The sequence below is a fragment of the Idiotropiscis lumnitzeri genome, chromosome 6, assembly GCF_059441095.1.
Source record: "Idiotropiscis lumnitzeri isolate Australia: NSW breed Sydney's pygmy pipehorse chromosome 6, RoL_Ilum_1.0, whole genome shotgun sequence".
NCBI lineage: Eukaryota > Metazoa > Chordata > Actinopteri > Syngnathiformes > Syngnathidae > Idiotropiscis > Idiotropiscis lumnitzeri.
This window is the reverse complement of record NC_142396.1, coordinates 16942079-16962428: the sequence shown is the minus strand read 5'-3', so window position 1 is coordinate 16962428 and position 20350 is coordinate 16942079. Positions and strand designations below refer to the sequence as shown.

The window sequence follows — 20350 nt, the reverse complement described above, 5'->3', positions numbered from 1 at the left end:
CGTGCTAACCAGTCGCCCACCATGCAGCGCGCTACCTCCAAACGATATAAATAAGCACGTCAATACATATGTATTCGTGCAGCCCAGTACCAAATTGTGGCTCACTGCATTACGGGATGAGTGTACTAAGTCAGTTGCTATAGTGAAAAGTCAACAGAGGAGGACACCGGTGTAAAATGTAAAATATTAACGGCATTTTGATAGACCATGTGTCATCAAGTAAATTCAAAGCCCCAAACTCATGAAGTTGGTATTACCCACCTTGCTTGTGTAGTGTATTTTTATATCCACTATTATGAACATTTTAGTAATTCTCTTTAAATAACTATGAGGGAATTGAAGACTGAAGATGTGACTAGCCTTTGTATTGAAATTCCAATGTAAACGAGATACTGCCCAGGAGGACAAAAGGCTTGACCAGTATTTAGGTGTGGAGCAATCGAGGTGATAGTAGAAGTCAGGATGGCACCAGAAGCACCACTTCAAAGAGCAACTACGTCTGCTCTCACTGTAGGGGCTTTTGGGGGCAAAATCGAAGACTCACTCCATTCTCCTTGACAGACTTTCTTCCATCGGTATCACCAGCACCCCCCTCTCCTGGTTCCGCTCCTATCTTTCTAACCGCACCCAGTTTATCCAGCTCAAATGTTTTAGATCCCACCCGTTTCCCCTCACTTCCTCTCTCACCCCTCACTCCGCTGCTATACTCGTTCATACCCTCATCACCTCCCGACTTGACTGCTGTAACTCCCTCCTGCTTGGTCTCCCTCAAAAAACCCTCCATAAGCTTCAGCTGGTCCAAAATTCAGCCGCTCGCATTATCAGCTCACTCCATACAGAAACCATATTACACCTGTCCTCCAACATCTCCACTGGCTCCCCATTACACACCGTATTCAATATAAAATCCTGCTCCTCACTTTCAAAACTATCCATAACCTTGCCCCTCCATACCTAGCTGACCTCATCCATATTCCGACACCTGTCCATTCTCTCCGTTCTTCCTCCTCCTCACCATTTGTTTTATTTTATCTTATTTTATTTGATGTTGTTTTTAACATTGTATTTATATTTTTAACTGCATGTTGTAAGGTGTCCTTGAGTGCTCAGAAAGGCGCCCACAAATAAATGTATTATTATTACTAGTACAATGAGAATGCATATGCAACAAGGTAAAATTAGATATTCCTGTCCTGTGTGGCCATAAGAAGGGAAGGCCGGAGAGAGGGAAAACCCCTTTTCCCTTTTTCTTTTTGGGGAGACTTCTTTTGACATCAGCATGTGACGAGAATAAAATCTCTTTCGAACCAAAATGGCTGTGTCAGAGAAGTTTTTTGCATCACCAATTCCGCCATGCTCGGCGACCTGTCCGGAGGGAAGCTGAGCCAGACCCACACGTCAATAACAAAATATACCACACTTGCAAGCAATTTAAATGAAACACAAACAAGCCCAATGCTTTCCTTACGTATTTCGCACAATCTGTGCTCACTGCTTTGCAAATATAATGGGCCTATGTATAGAACAGCCTTCTGTCCATTATTTGAACCACTTATCCTTAAGCTTATCCCATTTGAAAACTATACAGTATTTGGGAATTATTGGTCTCCTGTGCTGATCAGAGTTGTGGTTTCTGGTTTTGGTGGGCCTCAGAAAATGGGGAGCAGCCGGCCATAGATGCACTGGCATCAACGGAGATCCTAGGCCGGTCATGAATCGTCTGTTTCACCGTAATTACAGTAGATTGGTTGTGAATAGGTTATTTTAGCGTTATGTGTAGGCTGCCATGTTATGGTCCTATACAAAAAAATTACATTAACTGGCTATCGATTCCAGCTGTGGCTGTTAGGGTAATTGCAGTCCATTGACTTTGTGTTTTTTCATCAGAATCTTACCTTAACTTTAAAAAAAAAATCACCATGACGTTACGCCTGTGACCCTAACCATAACCTTTTAATTTTGTCGGGCCCTAATCATTTTGCTGATTATTTTGGTGAAATGCATAACTGTTTAATTATTCAATACACACGAGAAACAAAGCAGCACATTTACAACTCCCGAATGGATGCAAGAAACATATCTAAAAATAAATAAATAGAATAAAAAGATATACTGTTAATCGAACTAGTGACTGGAAGAAAAGAAAATTAAATAAACAAATACAAATACAATATGTTCGGCGCGACCGCTCGCCCTACAACCCCACTACGTGGCGCACTCCGAGTGGCAGAGACATTACTTGTACTTCTCGTTCTCACGTTATTCATGGCAGTTATTGCGAAATAAGCACTTTGTTCAGGATACAGAAGAGTGGGTTGGGGTTTTAAAAAATGCCAATTCAGGACAAGCCGGTTGCGCCTTTTCCTTGACAACAAAGCAGCAGCAATACCACAGCACAAAGTGTGCACAGAGGGCAAAGGGCATCTTACTTGCGCACACTTCTTCATGACGCCTGGCACACTGTTGACATTCACGCAGCAGCAACATGAAGCTCCGTGGAGAGGAAACGCTTTGCTTTCTTTTTGCAGTGTTATATTTCTGTGTTGCCGCAGAACGTGACGGTGAGTGACATTCCAGGATATGAAATTTCATCATAGTTGTCTTACAGTACTTTGAACTAACTTTAATATCTTAAAACATAATCTATCCCTGCAGGTCTACCCTTTTCTGTCAGTCGTAGCGGCAACTAATTAAGATGATTGTTTTTCCTTCTCATGCCGATGCAAAAAATCCAAATGAAGGATTATCTGTTTTTATTCTGTTTTGGTTTTGATTCCTTCGTGTGACGAAAGATGGGATCACCAATCAAAAATAAGCAGGATTAAACTATACTGCACTCTTTCGGTTACAATATTTTTCAATGACAGTCATGAAGTTATTGCATCACAAAAGGTTGCAAATCCGGACACCAGTCACCTGTGTAGCACTAAACTAACTTGCGCAATAAGAAGTTGTGGGATTTTCCATGACTGTCCACATTAATAATAGATTGACTAAATAAAGTTGTAAACTGACTGGACTTCGGATTCATGTTTGTGTACGGATGCATGCACGAATGTTCCAAAGTCTCAAGATTAAATGTCAAACAGTTTTAAAAAGATGGAACCAGCAAATAATGTTTTCATTATAAAGATATTTTGGGTTGTTTCAGTTCTAGTACTCACTTGATTACTACTTTTACTATTCCTTTTCGCTTCTTTATTGTGCCTGGGTGTCAGAATGTCGAGCAACGTATCCATCCATCCATTATCTGATCCGATTCTCCTCACGAGGGTCGCGGGAGGGTGCTGGAGCCTATCCCAGCTATCTTCGGGCAGTAGGCGGGGGACACCCTGAACTGGTTGCCAGCCAATCGCAGGGCACACAGAGACAAACAACCATCCGCGCTCACACTCATATCTAAGGTCAATTTAGAGTGTTCAACCCCATGCATGTTTTTGAAACGTGGGAGGAAACCAGAATACCTGTAGAAAATCCACGCAGGCAACTGGGAAAGCATGTAAACTCCTCACAGGAGGGCCGGAGTTGTAATCGAACCATGCACCTCTGAGCTGTGAGGCTATCGTGCTAACCAGTCATCCACTGTGCCACCCTTCTTGCAACTTATTTCCATTTTTTTTTAGTCCCATGTCACAGATGAACGAATGAAGCGTTGAGTTAATATTTGCCTTACTTTAACTGTGTGCTAGCTGTTATTGATCAATGTAAATAATTTTGAATGACATCAGGATTCTGATTTGGCACTGTAATCTTGACAGCGCCTGTTGTCCACACGGAGCTTGGCAGCCTGAAAGGGGAGTATGTGAGTGTAAAAGGGAAGGAGACGGGCGTCTACGCCTACCTGGGTGTCCCATTTGCCAAGCCACCTGTTGGTCCTGTTCTGAGACTGACTCCACCCCAGAAAGTGGAGGGATGGCAAGGAGTGAGAGATGCCAGAATACAGCCACCAATGTAAACACTCCTGTGCTCCAGTTTGTGGTAGAGTTGTGTTATCGTTTGCTTTTATACATTAATATTTAACAATTTCTGTCTTCAGGTGCATTCAAAGTAGGCAGTTCAGTTTAGATTTGCTGGAGTTGATTGGTGGCATAGCAGAAATCCCGGATATTTCAGAGGACTGCCTTTACCTCAACATTTATACTCCTGCAAACAGAGCTCGCGATGCTAAGCTCCCAGTAAGAAACATTTGCTGCCAGTTTGAACTGATACTATTTGCTGTTCCTCACTGCCCATAATAACGCAATTGTTGCTCAGTTTTTTATTTGTATGCAAGATTCATTTCGAATGATCGGTTATTATGATCGGCTTGGTGGTCCATAGCTGTTTAAAATGTTGTTTTTGTCTGACCAGGTCATGGCATGGATCCATGGTGGAGGCTTTACATTGGGATCAGCTTCAATGTATGATGGATCCGTCCTGGCTGCTTACCAAGATGTGGTTGTGGTGCTCATCCAATATCGCTTGGGAGTTTTGGGCTTTCTCAGGTGAGTGTCTCTCACATTCTTCAAAGTTATAAAATTCACACAATCATTTCATCTTCTAAAGCGCTCATCCTAGTCAAGATCGTAGGGACTTTGACTTTGACCAATGATACATACTTGACTGATTGCGTTGGTTGGCAGGTCGCCAAATATCCATTCATTCAATAATCACAATCACACCTATGCGTTAAGGTTGTGGACCAAAGTGCAGGGTAGCGGGGAGGAAAGGCAGGAGTGCTGTTCAAAAATAATTTAATTCCAAAAGAACAAAAAGACAACTGGTACAGGGAAAAATGAAAAAAAAAAGAATTGAGCAAAACCAAATACAAAGTAACAAACAAACACTAAGAGAAGACTCAACATGAAATGACATCTGGGAGTAATAACTCACAGTGATCAAAGCCATGTCCACATGGAAACAGAGTTTTTTTGTTAATAAAAAAAATTAATAAAAATCTTAAAAACACGGAATGGCTCATGAAACGTGTGAAAATATATTCTATACATTATATATTGTTGAAAGTAATCGTCTGATTAATTTGTTATTGGTGTTGTATTCTTTTAAAAATCTGTATCGGCCTAAAAAAAAATCCATATTGGCCAGGCCCTAAAAAGGACACAGGCCAGGGATGTATTTACATTTTTTTTATTCAAAACTAATAATTTATCCATGGATTTATGCAGCTCACCTTATCACTCAATATGTTTCTTTTTTTTAAATACGCGTCATTCACATGGCACTGACAAAGCTGGGAGCCATCGTACCAACTTGCAAGCCACTTCCCACAAACGGCATTTGACAGTATAAGATCAAAACCAGCCATACTTTTGAACAATGCTATACACCAGTGAGTGGTCATGCACAAACAAAATAACTAAATAAATAATGTGCAGAGTCATTGAGAGGTGTTTTCGTATGGACGGGACTTAAATACCAGCCGACTGACGAGGCGACAAGGAGCACATGTTGTCGTAAGAAGAAAAAATAAAAAACAACGAGCAAGACAAAACACGAACCCTAGAAATCAAAACGAGACTTTAAATGCAAAATATATTCTAGACAATAAAAACTATATAATTTAGAATTTCCAATTAATCTTCGGTGCATGTTAATGTACTGTGGGAGGAAGCCGGAGTAGCCAAACAAAACACTCCACACACAAGGAGTCAGGTCTACTAAAAGATGATGTGCAGGCAGGCCCAGATTAGATTGCCTCCAAACTACAGTCTGGTGTGGACTTTGTACTCTTGTTTGCTGTACACACATCCAAGATATTAACTTATATGAAGAAGACAAGGGGGCATAAAAATGAACAGTGTCATATTAAAAAAAAAAAAATGCAAGTATGACAACTGACTTTGATTGAGGTTAAACTGAACGATCAACAAGTCAAACAGTCTGAAATGCTGCTTGATGTCCACTTCAAATGCAAATTTTACCGTAGCAAATAATGGAATTTGTTCCAATTTCAGCCATCATAAAACCATTAGTGATGCGATAGGTATGATTTTTTTTTATTTTTTTTGCATTTCAAACGCGCAATACAAATATCAATTGTCCCCCCCAAAAAAAGGATTGGAAACCTATGTGAGCAATAGTCCTTCTTCCCTTGAGGTCATGAATGTCTTCCACAGCACAGAAGACGAGCATCTGCCTGGTAACTTTGGCCTGCTGGACCAGGTTGAAGCCCTTCGCTGGATCCAAAAGCACATCCACAACTTTGGGGGAGACCCATCCTCAGTCACTATATTCGGGGAGTCTGCGGGTGGAGTGAGCGTTTCCCTGCTGGTGAGAATCACTCAGATGACGCACTACCATCCTGAAAATTCTTCATTTATTTGATGCAGTGACTTTGGGTTTCTCTACAGCTTCTATCGCCATTATCCGATGGACTGTTCCATCGAGCCATTGCTGAAAGTGGCACTGCTGCAATGGATATGTTGGTGTCAAGTGATACTCTATCAGTTGCACAGGTTGGTTAGAATTCTAAAATGGAAATCGTTTGGTTTCATGATAACTTTTCTAAGTGATGAATTCTTGTTATGCATCTTCAGGGCATTGCTAATGCATCTGGATGTAGCATTGAAAGCACACAGGCGATTGCGGCCTGCATGAGAAACCTTGAGATTGAGCCTTTTTTGACTTTTGCAAAGGTACAGTATGCAAATCTGATTCCGACCCATGAGCTGCAATGCAACAATTCATGACAGTGTGCCCTATCTTTGTAACTTGTTTAAACTGTCTTTTCTCAGGATCCTACATTAAGACTTACTATAAATACAGATGGACATTTCCTGACCAAATCAGTCGACGAGCTATTCACAAAGCATGAAATTCAGAAAGTCCCATTCCTTACTGGTGTTAATGATCACGAAGGCGGCTGGTTATTGCCTTCTGTAAGTGGGACTGATATGTTTCTGCAATCTCTAAGCTCCACTGGTGAAAATCTGATAACTTCTTACCCATTTTCTAGGTCCTGGCACCTCCAAACTGGACTGAAGGAATGGACCGGGAGCAGGTTTTAAACTCAATGTTGCCCTTCACCTCCAATGTATGACTCTTGACACTGCTATCATATTAACTTCACCATTCCGGCTTTTTCTTAAAGTGTCAACTGTTTTCTTCAGCCCAAAGTGATAGATTTGATGGTCGAGGAATATATCGGCGCTGGTGAAGATCGTGAGAAAAATAGAGATGGTCTTACTGAGTTTTGGGGGGATGTGATGTTCAACATTCCTGCCATAAAGACTGCAAATGCTCACAGAGGTACAGTGAGCGCACGTTTTCCATCAATTATTTGTCAATGGCATCATACTGTCGACTCTTCTATCTCTAGATGCAGGTGCCCGCGTGTACTTGTATGAGTACCAGCAGCCACCTCATTTCTTGAAGGCAAAAAGGCCAAGCTTTGTTAGGTGTGACCATGGCGATGAAATTTTGTCAGTTTTAGGGTTTTGCTTTACAACAAACCATGTGCGACTAAACGGTGAGACCTTATTTGACATCTGACAATTTACTCAGAGTGCAAAGTGTTTCAATAACGCTCTTTGTTTTAGCCACATGCCTAGAGGAGGAAGAACAACTTAGTCGAACTATGATGGCCTACTGGGGAAACTTTGCTCGGACAGGGTAATTACCCAAAAGACTTTTAATTCCGATATAAACTGTGAAACAACTAACAAGACGAGATTGTTTGTATTGTACGCATTTATGTAGGTCGCCTAATGGTGATGGCCTTGCTCACTGGCCAATATATGGCAAAGAAGAAAAGTACCTGTCAATAAGCGCAAAGGAGCAAGTCACTTCCCAGCATCTGAAGAAGGATCGCTTCATCTTTATGACTCAGATCCTCCCAGAGAAGGTTCGACTACATGAGAAGACGGAGCGCAGTGAACTTTAGAGGATTTGCATTTTTTCCTTTTTAACCTGTCCTCTTCAGCTCCCATCATTTTTGATCTGTTCATTAAATTGAATGCACTGATTCACTGTGACATACTGTTGTCGTTAAACAGATTTTGAGTGTTTAATCATGCATGATGTGTTATGAGAACAGCGAACTGCTCCATATCTCTAAAAAAAAAACATTTTAATTAAATCAATTAAACATTATGTGGTATTTTGTATTGTTTATTAATAATCAATATGCTTATGATGAGACAAAATAAAAATGTTGTACCTCAACAAGGGACTGGAGCGACATAAGGTATGCAAATGATGTAAATGGTGTTCCGTTAATTACTACAGGTGCAGGGTAATCCACTATGATCATGGCACTTGTGATAAAAATGTATTCGTAGTACCACAGAGATTGCCAAACATTGCAAAAGTCAAATGCAGAATCCCTTAACTTAGAGGACAAGATCCAAGATGGAATAGAATAGAATAGAATGCCCTTTATTGTCATTGTAATCAGTAGCTACGAGATTGGAGAGCTCCCCTGTCAGTGCAATATAACAATATGTAATTTTAATATATCAATTAAATTAATTAAAGACATAATAATTAATAGAAAATAAATATGAAATTAAATAAAACAATGTAGTTATACAAGGTAAGGGTAGTTGTGTGCCACAGTTTAGCATGGAGATGGCTCTCGGGAAGAAACTGTTTTTCAGTCTGTTAGATGGCCCATTTTTCACTAACAAGCGTAGTATATTTTTTGATCAGTAAAATGAAACTAGATATCATTATCTTTTGTATCGATTAATTTTGGGGAAATTAGGAAACAAGTGACGACCTGAAAAACGTCTACTTTATGGCCACGCCCCCCCTTCACTTCTCACACGTTTTTGCAGAGTCAGTTCAGCCTGAGGTGAGGCAGTGAGGCCATGTGGATTTGCATTTTGGTGCCGATCGGTCGCCGTTTTAGACAACTGAACTGACAATTCGAGCAATGGGTCAGTGACAATTAAGTTCGACACCTCTACAGGTCAGTACCGTAAACGCTGTAAAACAAGGGGGGAAAGCTGAGCTCCAAAAGAGGGCGTGCCAATTTGTCGTAAATCTCATCACACGCACAGGCGCACCCCCACACACTCAAAAAACAAAACTTAAACACTAGTCTTTTAAGGGTGGGCATTTTAGGACTTGTGTCATTTTTACATGCAAACTTATTATATAAGTGACAATGTTAACGTCAATGAAGAGTCCCTTTAAATTAAGTATTCAATTACTCCAAATGAGCCCTGCAGGTTGAGTAAAAAGCAACACTACGGTAAACCAATTAAACAGCCAAGTACAAATAACTTGCAGATAGGAAAATTTATTGAACCATATATTTTGGTTCAGATGAACAAGACAAAAGCTCTTTTGTTTTTTTTTGCAAATGTTAGTATAGCTGCAGTCTACTACAAACACGCTGCCCAGTGTACCCTTTCTTTAGATATAAGTTACTATACTGCCCAGAAAAGTGCACTTGTAGTAGAAAAGCTACCGGGCAACGTCATCAAGCCATGACAAGACATACATATAATATACACATGAGTGGTATAGGAGGGGATGCTGTTGGAGTACAGTAATGTCCAGCTAGGTGTCAAACTTCAGTCAGGGAGGGCAGCTTTCCTGCATGCTTTCTAGCTCTCCCTGCTGCAACAGGATGCTGATCATTTGAATCAGGGGCGTTGCAGCTGGGAGAGCTAGAAAGCATGCAGGAAAGCAGCACCTACAGGACCGGCGTTTGACACTTCTCAGCTAGGCAGTGTTGTGAGATAAATCAGAAAAGAAGAGAAAGTTGTGGAATTGCTAAAACCTGATGTTGCAATGTTGTACCTCACAAAAAAAGCAGTAATAATTCACATACATAAAATGAATCCAGTGCACTGTATGTATAGCTTATTTCATACTTTTCCAATCTGTTATCAACTGACATTATCAAGGTGTGGTGAAATTATGTTTAAGAGCCAAAGCATATCACTAAAAATATCACTAAAGGTCAAAGAGCAGAAACAGAGAAAAACTCTGGGCTACACTGTTAGACACTGATAAGAAAGCAATTCCTTTGCCAAATTGTTGCAGACGCCCTGCTTTTGATACCCATTTTATTCATTGGGATAGCTTTAAAACTGTTTTACTGTAGCTAACTTTGACACAAGTAGTGTCCTGAATAAGGATAATTCACAATTTTATGACAAAAGATACCTGAGAAGCCGTCTATTGTAATTTCTCAACTAAAAGTGAAAGGCAAACAGTACTTCCTAAAAAATAATTAGCTGCAAAGCCAAATGCAAATAAAATGCAGCATATTGCTGAACAGAACACAATGGGCACTGTATGGAAATGCATTTCACACCGTTACCTTCTCAAACACGACTAAAAGTACAGAGTACAGACATGGTTTTAGAATCAGAGGCACATCAAGTTTGATCCATAATGAGTGGTATGCAATATTGTATCTCACTTGGAGGAAATAAATAAATAATAAATAAACACACCTGTGACCAGTTTTTTGCTGCTGACTATGACTCTAGACGGGTCAAAGTGATACAACTGCCCTTATTGGACAGCAGAACAAAATGTTTGAGATACAGAGAGGCTGCAAAACATCATGTCATCTTACGTGTCACTGTGGGGATTGGGCGAGGTATAATGTACTGTATATTATTATTTGTATTGTTATTATTCTTATGATGTATTGTATTGCCAGAAAGGGACGTCAAAGCTTGGGGGACTCATGATGTCCAAGACTGCATGTTACGCAGCATGGCCTCGAATCGCTCCAAGTTTGGGGCATGAGCATGGGCCAGGTGGTCCGTCAGGCGAATGTAGAGACTGAAAGACTTCAACTCCAGCCAGATGAAGCCAAAACGATCCTGATCGAACAGCACGAATAGCCCTGGAGTGCGCTCTGGACTTGTGAAGCCATGCCCGGCGATCAGACCTGTCCCATAGAAGCTGCGATGGAAAAGGGAACTCAGTTAACAAATTATAACCCATCCATTTTCTTAACCGCTTAACATCATTACGAGTGATTCACAACCAGGGTGCCATCCTTCGTGGCGTGTTTCCCAACCTTTATTGGTTTACCAAATCAAAATACTGAAATAATGATGATCATATCTTAATTAAACAAAAGGCTTATGTACTCGCAGGGTGCTTCGATTGTTTCTGTTTTATGACTGCCAACAACGCCAGAGGAAAACAACTGCAGAAAGATATCCGACATCTCATTTACCTCTCTGAGACCACAATGAGATTTGTGTGATACCAAACTGAGACCAAGGTGTAGTGCTCCTGTGTAGAGTTGTCAAACTTAAAAATCGATAACCGATTGCTTATCAAAAAAAAAATCTGCAACTATTTTAATGATTGAGTAATCGTTTACATCCATTGTTTAACTTATATTGGTCCAAATCCTGAACCCTGATAATTGTTTGTGTTTGTTCAAAATAAGATATCTGTAAAGATCTGCTTTGACTTTAGAATGCAATGAGCGTACCAGTAACTAAATCTGCTTCAGAAAGGTTGGCGAGTACAGCATCTTGCATAATTGTACATTTCGTTTTAATTTTTCCCCTTATAAACAATACCGACGCAACAACAATAATTGGTTAATAAACTAACCAATACTCTTAGAAAGAATAATACATTCTTAAAATATGTGACTGTACCAGCCCCATTTCTTTTTCTCCTGGGCAATAATATGCACTTAATCTCAATTTTGTCTCCTTTTGAGTTTTAGAAGAGATCTCAACAAGTTCTCATATATTTCTAAGTTTCTCAACTCGTGTGTCTGTTTGTGATGTCAGGCAGGGAAAGTTCTCTATGAGCTCCATGTATTCTCATCCAAGCTTCACTTCATGCTTCTCATACCAGCTTAGACAGAGCAAGTGAAGGTGAGAGCTCTATCCTAAATCTCAGACTGACTTTATTGTAATCTAGGTCTTTTTCAATTATGTCGAATAAATTGCTTGAAAATGTCTGATTGTTAGATACAAAGCCCTTCTGCTTTTGTGTATAAATCGATAATTCACTGGTCTGCGCAGCATCAAATAAATAATTAAAATAGCCAACAACATTTTCTCGGGCAGTTTCAAATGTAGAATCTAAATATCTCCATATGCTCCAATTTTTACGTATGTAGACACTGGGCCCAATTTTGGTAGCTTGGTGCCCGTGCGCTCGGTATAAAATAAATGGGCTCATCATCATTTTAGTGCCTGGGCAATGGTCTCTAGTTCAGCATTTATGTGAATTTGGTAGGCACGCTACGCCTCACTGAGAGTTTCTGGTTTGTCCGCGGCGCATCTGCCAATATGGTTACAAAAGTCGACTAAATTTTAGACTGGCGAAAAGGAGGTCTACGATGCTCAAGTACGAAAATATATTTTCAGGTAATAAATACGGTACATATTGTAACAGTTATTATGATACAATATATATTTCAGATGCTCTTACCATTTTCTCCAAGTGCGTGGGTACACTTCATTGCGAGCCATGACTCCTAGGGGCAGGACAAAGGGTTGGCTCTGAGAAGGACTAGTGTCTGCACTTGGACCTGGCTGGCAGCCATCGGAACTGACGTCATGATCGGCCTCCGCCACATTTGCTGCGGCAGCGTCAGCACAAGCTCCTTCTGCAGAGGCTCTCACTGTGGCAGGGGGGCCTTCCCTCACCTGCCTCTGTACTTGTTCATGTACCCCCAATACGAGGCGTGACAGCTCCTCGATATTGCGCTGATGCTCCAAGTCTGGAAGGACGACCGGCTGACTCAAGTCAATATCCAATGTCAGTTGCCCAGCAGGAACGTTGGGGTCTCCCTGCACATATAAAACAAAATGCAGTCGTCATCTTAAACAGTCACGTTTCCATTCATCGTTGCAGCCTCACTTGACATCTCAGCTGGTAAAAACGGCATGGTGTAACTTTGCATTATTGTATTTGGAAGTCAGATATGTGACTGAAGGGAGGAACCCCCGAACCTTGGCTGCAAGATAAATTATTGCAATATTTGTGAGTTTATAAAACCCAGAGAATGCATCTTGTCCCGAGCCCACTGAAATGCTCCGAGCTGCACCACTGGTAATGCGGCCCAATCACAAAGCAAAAAAAATGGTTGGGAGCGGGATATGCGGCTGTGATAAAAACTTTTCTCAGTTGACATTCAGAAATGCTGATGCCATCTATGCCAGTCATTGAGATAACAGGACTCAGCTCGTCAAAACAAGGCGCATGCCGGTGACGACATTTTCATCCGTTGCAGGGATTGGTCAAAACAAAAGTTTGGTCGGCGTGCACAAGTTGCCGCTTCGCCCAATTAGTTCAAAGTTTTATACTGAATGACCGGCTTTCCCGAGCAGATCACATTGGAGCATCCAAGTTTGATACTGACTCAACTCCGTTGAGTGATTCACATATCAATCTTTCTCTTTTCAAGTTAGAAACCGCCCAAAAAATATAGAAACTGGAAGAGGCTGCAGTAAAGGGCTGGAAAAACATTTCAAGTGAAGAATGCAACAGTCTTGTGAAGTCACTGGGTTGCAGGCTTGGTGCAGTTACTGCCATCAGAGAATTAAGTTGACTTAAAAGTAACTTCATAATGCCTGTCCCAATCCTTGGGACTTTAAAAAGTTGTTGGCTTCAAACAAAAGTGATGCGGTCCTGAGTTGTTAAACACATCTTGATTTTAATACAATTAAATAAAAGCTGATCTCCTACTCACCTTTAACTGAAATCAAAATGTCTTCGGTATACAATACAACAAAAACAAAGCAACAGAACTTTGGAGGTGACATTTTTTTTCTTGTGTTTAAGACCCGAGCATTAAATCTTAAGGCGCTGTTCACACCCGCAGCGTGGTATAAAGTTCACTTTGGCATCGCTGCGCCAAAGTTGCCCCACAAAAAACATGCATGATGTCACAACCTCATTAGATCATGGAGATTACACGAATAAATCGAACCAAATGTGCCATACAAGATGCACCATGTGTCATGTTCTGTTTAGGTCTGCCGAAGATGGACTTCATTCATTTTTTTATGACTTGTCCAAACTGCTGAGCATCGCCAAAATGGGAACTGTTTGAAATGCATTTTAGCAAAGACAATCTCTTCTTGGGATGAATACAGTCAAATAAAATAAAGCTCCATTCTCATCGACAGTTTCTATGCACAGGTCATCGGGTTACGGAATCAACTCAAATGTCCCCTGCGTATCTTATTTTATCCAGATCTTAAGTAACTGTAGGTGTGAATGTGAGAGTGAATGGATGTTTGTCTATATGTGCCCTGCAGTTGGCTGACAACCACGTCAAGGTTAACTGGGGTTGTGCGCTTATATAAGATTAGTCATTGCAATAAATTTCAGCTCGATTACAATGGTCGCCTGTGAGAATATTTACTCAATCAGACCCAGCAAATCTGCGTGACAGTAGCAAATCAGTCAACCTTTCCTGCTCTGCAAGTTTAAAAAGTAAACAGAAAGTAATAGAGGTAGACTAAAGTATAACCCAACATGCAGCAAAGCATGAAGCCGAGGGCAGCAAAATAAATATCAGTCATGACTTGGCGTTTTGCACTGAATAAGAGGCAATTTTGGCATGAGACGCTAGTCAGTAGCTCCAAAGCGATGTGGAACAAATTAAGACTATGTGCACGTCAGTGGTTGGTGCCGTCAAAAATGGGCAAAATAATGAACCTGTTTTTTAATTTGAAGAACTGCTACCTATGTCACGTAAGAGATATTGTGGAAAGCATGAAAATGTGAGCAGTCTGCTCAAATAGCAAAAGTAGCATTATTATTATATATATATATATATTCTTTGTTATTACTTTCTTTGTTGAACTGCTGAATATTTTTTTTTTTATTTCCATGTTGATCTTATTCATTTTGTTTTAAAAAAAATACTCCATGTTAAATGTTGACCTTTGCAGTACAGATGCTTTAAAAACTGGCAATATAAAAACAATATTAAAAAATGTTAATAATAATTGTGGAAAAAAAAACAAATCCTTTGAAAAGGCTACGTACAGCACCACTGTGTGAGGGTGTGCGCAAGAGTTAACTGACCTAGAGGGCATTTGTTAATGATTGACAACAGAAGTGTCTGACGGTGGAAAGTCAAAGTGGCAAAAGACATGCGTTTTTCTCAGTGCCCCAAGACTATTCATAACAATGAGTACATAAAGGGAAAAGGCTACGTACAGTTTAGTAATGGGTGAGATATCGTAGCAGAGATGGGACTTACCGTGAGTTTGGTGGCCCTTGCCGAGGTCCTGTGAAAGCTGAGCATGACAATCTCCAAACCATGACTGCCATAGGTGCCTTTAAAGAGGCCTGGCTGAATCAAGTCAGAAGGCATTGCAGGAGGCAAGTAGATCCGCCGGTACGTTAAGCAGTTGCTGACAAGAGAACAAGAAAAAAAAACTGATTGTTGACCATTCGATAGTCATGTGGATAACCGATATAAAATATGTGAAACTCCTAACATATTCTTAAAGTAATACCTCTTTGACAATGTCAATCAAAACTGAAAACTAGGGAGAACATTTGATATGACTCAATTATTTATTACTTCTTTGACAATCAAAATGAAGCCTTTTTTGAATAATTGTCAAGTACAGAGCATGCCCCGCAGCAATATTAGAATTTCAAGTGCAAAAATCATCAGTCAGAAAGTATCTGATGTAAAAACCTGTGCATGCAAATGTTGCATACTCGTATTGGCTGGTGTAAATGAACTTCATCAGGATGAGCTCCTGCATATGCTCATGGAAGATTTCTTCGAGCGTCCGGCCCCATTCTTCCTCCAGCCATGTCCTGAACTCCTACACAAACACACGCAGACCATCTGAATGCTAAAGTAAGAGTTTGGATTTGAAGTTAATAAAACCTAAGCGAGAAAAATAATCATCACAAATCCGAGAAAGAACTCTAACTACTTCCTGTCTGCCTCCTGGCATGCGGTGATGATCCGTCTGGTTGCATTTTGTTGAGAATTCATCCTTCCTCACAGTCTACAAACGTAACACAAAAATGAACTACTTTTCAACCATGCACTCACATTTCTGAATCCATTTCACTCAAATGTGTGATTCTGACCTGGATGTCTCCTTTGTGAGGCCCCTTGTGTCCGTACATACACTCCACAGTGGCCTTTTTGCTCTCCCACATGTGGATACGAAAGAGAGGTCGCTTTCTCATGGGATCCTCCACACGAGGGTCATGTGGTGGCAAATACATCCAGCCGATGATGAACAGTCCATCAACCTCGGAATCATGTATTTGTCAAACATCTGCAGCTATATATATTGCAATTCAGCAAGATTTGCATTTCATAATAACACTTACCACAACGTGAAGTAAGCCCCCATAAGGGCCGATGTCAGGCTGCCATAATCCCAAAATGTGCCTGTACGGATGAAGCACTGCAACACAAGAAGACAATGCACCATAATCAGCATTCCCGATAGTGCTGTGCAGACGCTTTACGCAAGGGGCACACTGCACACATTTTTTTTTATAGCTCAATTAGTACAGAGGTCAATTTGTTTGAACCCTCAAAGGAATATGTGAGGGGATTGAGTTTCCACTCTGCCAGCTTGCTAAACAAAACACTACGCATCTACTGTATGGCTCTATTTCTGCCCACTCAAAGCATTTGCAATTCACACGAAATAAAGCAAAACAATTTAATTACACCAAGAGTAGCACTCCCCACAAACACACATGGGTCCTCGTGCATTAGGTCAGGGCCCGTCAACATACGGTGCGTGTACACGTCTTTAAAGTCCATATGCTCGTAGTCCGGAAGGAGCTTCATAAAGCGCCCAGACTTCACTCGAGGGTTAACACCTGGAAAGGCACAACACAGCCATGGAGAGGAGCAACATGTCCAGGTGCGATCTAACCAACCAGGCACACAATTGAATGTAAACACAAGTGCAGAAAAATGCAATCGCAATGATTCGGCTCCGGAAATCACATTTAAATGACCAAGACTTTTGCTTTTACCAGGAATGATTTCTACTCAATAAATTACATAACGCAAGACAAGACATCAACATTGAAAATGTTAAAGGACTCATTGGAGAGAGAATTAAAATGATCACTTTACATGACACTGTACTACAGACTAGTACTACAGTATTATATTTAGAGTTGACATTTTGCTTTCAAACAAGAGCACTCACGTTTCACATAGAGGTCTCGGCTAGAAACTCCACCCACTTCCATCTTTCTCAGATCATCCTTCATGTGGAATTCTGCAGAGGGAGAAAAAAAAACCAGTATGAAAAATATCACCAGAAGGGAAGGCCACACCTGTTATTAGTAGCGGGAGATATTATATTAAAAGCAACATCTTAATTAAGTGAGATGGCAGAGCAACTCAACTCAACTTTTTTTTGTAGAGCATTTTATAACAATCACTATCAGAAGCCGTGCCCCAAATTGTCAACGTCACCACTCGAAATTAAAACGTGTAATAGCTTTCGAACCGGAGCAGCACAAACTATAATTTTAACAGCACAAACGGGCACAAACGTAGCACAAACGAATGACACCATTACCGACTCATTTGGATGAAAATGGGGGGCTGGGTGACGTCACACTCGAAATAAAACAAAGTGTAATATCTTTCGAACCGAAGCAGCACAAACGAAAATTTTAACAGCACAAACGGGCACAAACGCAGCACAAACGAAACAAACTATTTCCCCCTATTTTTGCAACAAATGGGGGGCCAACTTCACGCAGGTGATTGACCTGCATCACAATTGCATAATGCGCTACTATGTATTCAAACTGGAAAAGTCTTACACAATGAGGACAAAGGAGATGGAACCTCTCGCATATTTCTAGGCACAGATTTCCCTGAATTTTGAATCCTGTCATTAGCAGCAAATTATCATCTATTTTATGTCTCCACCTTTGTGGAAGGTCGTCAGTTTGGAGAGGTCATCAGTTGCTTCTGTGCCAGCTGCACAAAGACTGGTGTCGGGAGACATATTGGATAAGTCTTGTGGAGAACTATCAAACACCTACGGGTTGAACTAGAACATAGCTGGTGAGTCATCAGGTCAAGTCTATTTCAAATTTCTGTGCAAGCTGTTCTTTCCTCAACTCCAGATTTTCTTTGTTTCAGTTTCTACAAGTGTAGTAATGCCTCGTTACTTTCGCTCATTTTGTGTATTTTTCTGCTGCAAGAGGGGCATCACTGCATCTTGACTTGATGCATCTTAACGAGCACACAATCCTGTAGTAAATACGAACTAGCATCTGCCTGGCAATTATTTTATTAAAAATACAAATCATACAAATGCTGTAACGATATTTTGCATTGAAGACAGTGATCCCCTACTTGTAGTGAGCTAGCCAATTTCCCTTAATGGCCTCTATGCGGATAGCACTTCCCAATGGGTTGTGAGTTAACATCCAGTTGGCATATTAACGCATCGTGGGACGTTGACGAACGTATTAAACTGAAAATTCAGTTGGCAGCTGCCATTTTGTGGGCAGAGTTGGTTTTAGGAGCCATTTCATATTTTTTAATGTAACTTTTAATGCCATTTCCATTTTGGAAAGTGCTTGCACGAAATATACGGTACCTATGACACAACACAGAGTTATCATACATGAAACAATGTAGGTCAATTTCCAGTCACCTAGCATCTAAGTAACATGGATCATACTGACAGCGGAAACTGTTATGCTATTTGACCTTTCCACAGGAAATGCTGAATGATTATTGAATTACTACAAACACTACACGTTTGTTCATCTATCCCAGTCGGCGATGTACAAATAAAGATATGTTCTTCCATTATAACAGAAGAACAGATTTTTGCTCAACTAAACAGGGTCACATTTCACACTGAGTATTTGTGAGGACATTTTAAACTAGAGCCATCATTCCAGTATGAATACTACTTTATGGGAACTTGTTTGGTGGTGTGTCCTTGCCATATTTGGCTCATGCAAAAACTGTACGTTGCCTCAATAACTGATTGTGAAAAGGAAGCAAAGGCAGAGGAGCAATTCCACAAACGGGTCGCCCACTGTGCTGAACTGAGGCCTTGTAAACAAATCAGCCGGTTCCCATTTCCTTTGCTTTGACAGCGGCGTGTCGGCGTTTCTCGTTTCCGATCGATACGCGGGCCTCTTGCAAGCCAATATATATTTACGCTGCAGCGGCTCAGCTAACTTATAGCACGAAGGAATGTCACGCCGTGTGACGTCTAAGCGACGTAGCAACAAGATGTTAGCAGCAGCAGCAGGCCGTTTAAAAGCTCTCAACGCCCGCTGTCTTTATACCTTCCATGCACCGCCTTCTCCAGATGGTTTCTGTGTTGAGGATTTGTCTGAATGTCTTGCAGACGAGGGCGACATTGGGTAGCGCAGTGCCGGGAAGCAAGGAAAAGATCTCCACTAAAAGCTCCGGCGGTAGTTCCGACAAAGCCTGCGGGTGCGGGTGTCCAGGGCAGTCTACTGCGCCGCGGTGCACCCGGCTCGGCCCCGCGGTGTTGACGCCGCTCCCCGGACCCTCGCAGCCGCCGACGTCTCCACGCATCTGGCCAACGATCCGCTCCTCTTCCTCCTCATCCATGTCCGAATCGCTCGCCTGCACCTGCTGATTCTGTCGCGGTCGTCTGCGGCACCTCCGCGACTGACCCACTCCGCAAAGCCTGGCACAAACAGCCATCCGTGGTCAGCAGACGGGCGACATTACATCACTCCCACTCGTGTTTCCGCTGCGGTGTGCTTGATCTCGTCCTCATGTGACGTGAACGTGGGCCTCCGCCGGAGCGATTGAAACAAGTCGAAGGAGGGAGGGAGCCACCCCGTCACGTCACACAAGAATTTGCTTTGGAGGGTTTAAATAATCGCTCGCGTTTTCATAACGATGTTATATAATAAATACTCATAGAAATAAATAATATAATAATATAAATTATGGATACTGGCTGTATTTGACCAACATACTTTCTAGGATTACGTATTTTGACTTCACGTTTGCCTGTTGCTAGGCAGAGTTCATCCAACCGTCCACCTATGTGAGTAATTTTGGGACACCGAACAAAAATATGGTTTGGTATAAAGTACCTGATAGCAATATTTGACTAAAAGTACAAATCGTAACGAAAAATACATGTTAAAGTTGTAGAATATTACTTGAATAAAAGTCTATATCTGACATTAGCATGAATGGACTAAAGTATCCAAAGTGTGCTGAAGGTTTGCATGTTGATAGAATCATCCCTTTGAGTTCTGATTAAGAAGGGGATATTTTCGGAATGAATGTTATTTTGTTATGGCTTTATGATATACACAGTTATATGGTGAATAATTGTGCATCGTTTGACATTCTGCTGTATTGTTAATACTGTTTGCCTTTGATATTGGTGTGGCGCATATGATGGACAATGTGCTTATT

At 41.1% G+C, this 20350-nt stretch overlaps 2 protein-coding genes across 6 annotated transcripts; one reads left to right on the top strand and one right to left on the bottom strand.

The window, feature by feature from the left end:
- The first annotated feature begins 2317 nt into the window (after positions 1-2317).
- Positions 2318-8091, top strand: ces2b (carboxylesterase 2b). Its single transcript, XM_088297424.1, has 13 exons — positions 2318-2561; positions 3759-3951; positions 4037-4175; positions 4351-4484; positions 6117-6270; positions 6351-6455; positions 6537-6635; positions 6735-6878; positions 6956-7033; positions 7110-7248; positions 7319-7468; positions 7539-7611; positions 7699-8091. Exons 1-13 carry the CDS (start codon positions 2486-2488, stop codon positions 7880-7882), a joined length of 1668 nt encoding a protein of 555 aa, XP_088153550.1. The 5' UTR covers positions 2318-2485; the 3' UTR covers positions 7883-8091.
- A 1137-nt stretch (positions 8092-9228) lies between these two features.
- fbxo31 (F-box protein 31) lies at positions 9229-19766 on the bottom strand. 5 transcript variants are annotated; one of them, XR_015843984.1, is made up of 11 exons: positions 19231-19766; positions 17109-17180; positions 16645-16770; positions 16267-16343; positions 16018-16185; positions 15858-15932; positions 15634-15743; positions 15164-15317; positions 12376-12737; positions 9644-10872; positions 9229-9554 (listed from the first exon to the last, which is right to left on the bottom strand). XR_015843984.1 is itself a non-coding variant. In XM_088297421.1 (10 exons), exons 1-10 carry the CDS (start codon positions 19616-19618, stop codon positions 10650-10652), a joined length of 1755 nt encoding a protein of 584 aa, XP_088153547.1. In that variant the 5' UTR covers positions 19619-19766; the 3' UTR covers positions 9229-10649. The 5 variants fall into 5 exon arrangements, 3 of the variants coding, with proteins under 3 accessions (XP_088153547.1, XP_088153548.1, XP_088153549.1); XR_015843985.1 differs by having other exon boundaries at positions 9229-9543; XM_088297421.1 differs by having other exon boundaries at positions 9229-10872.
- Positions 19767-20350: the final 584 nt, after the last annotated feature.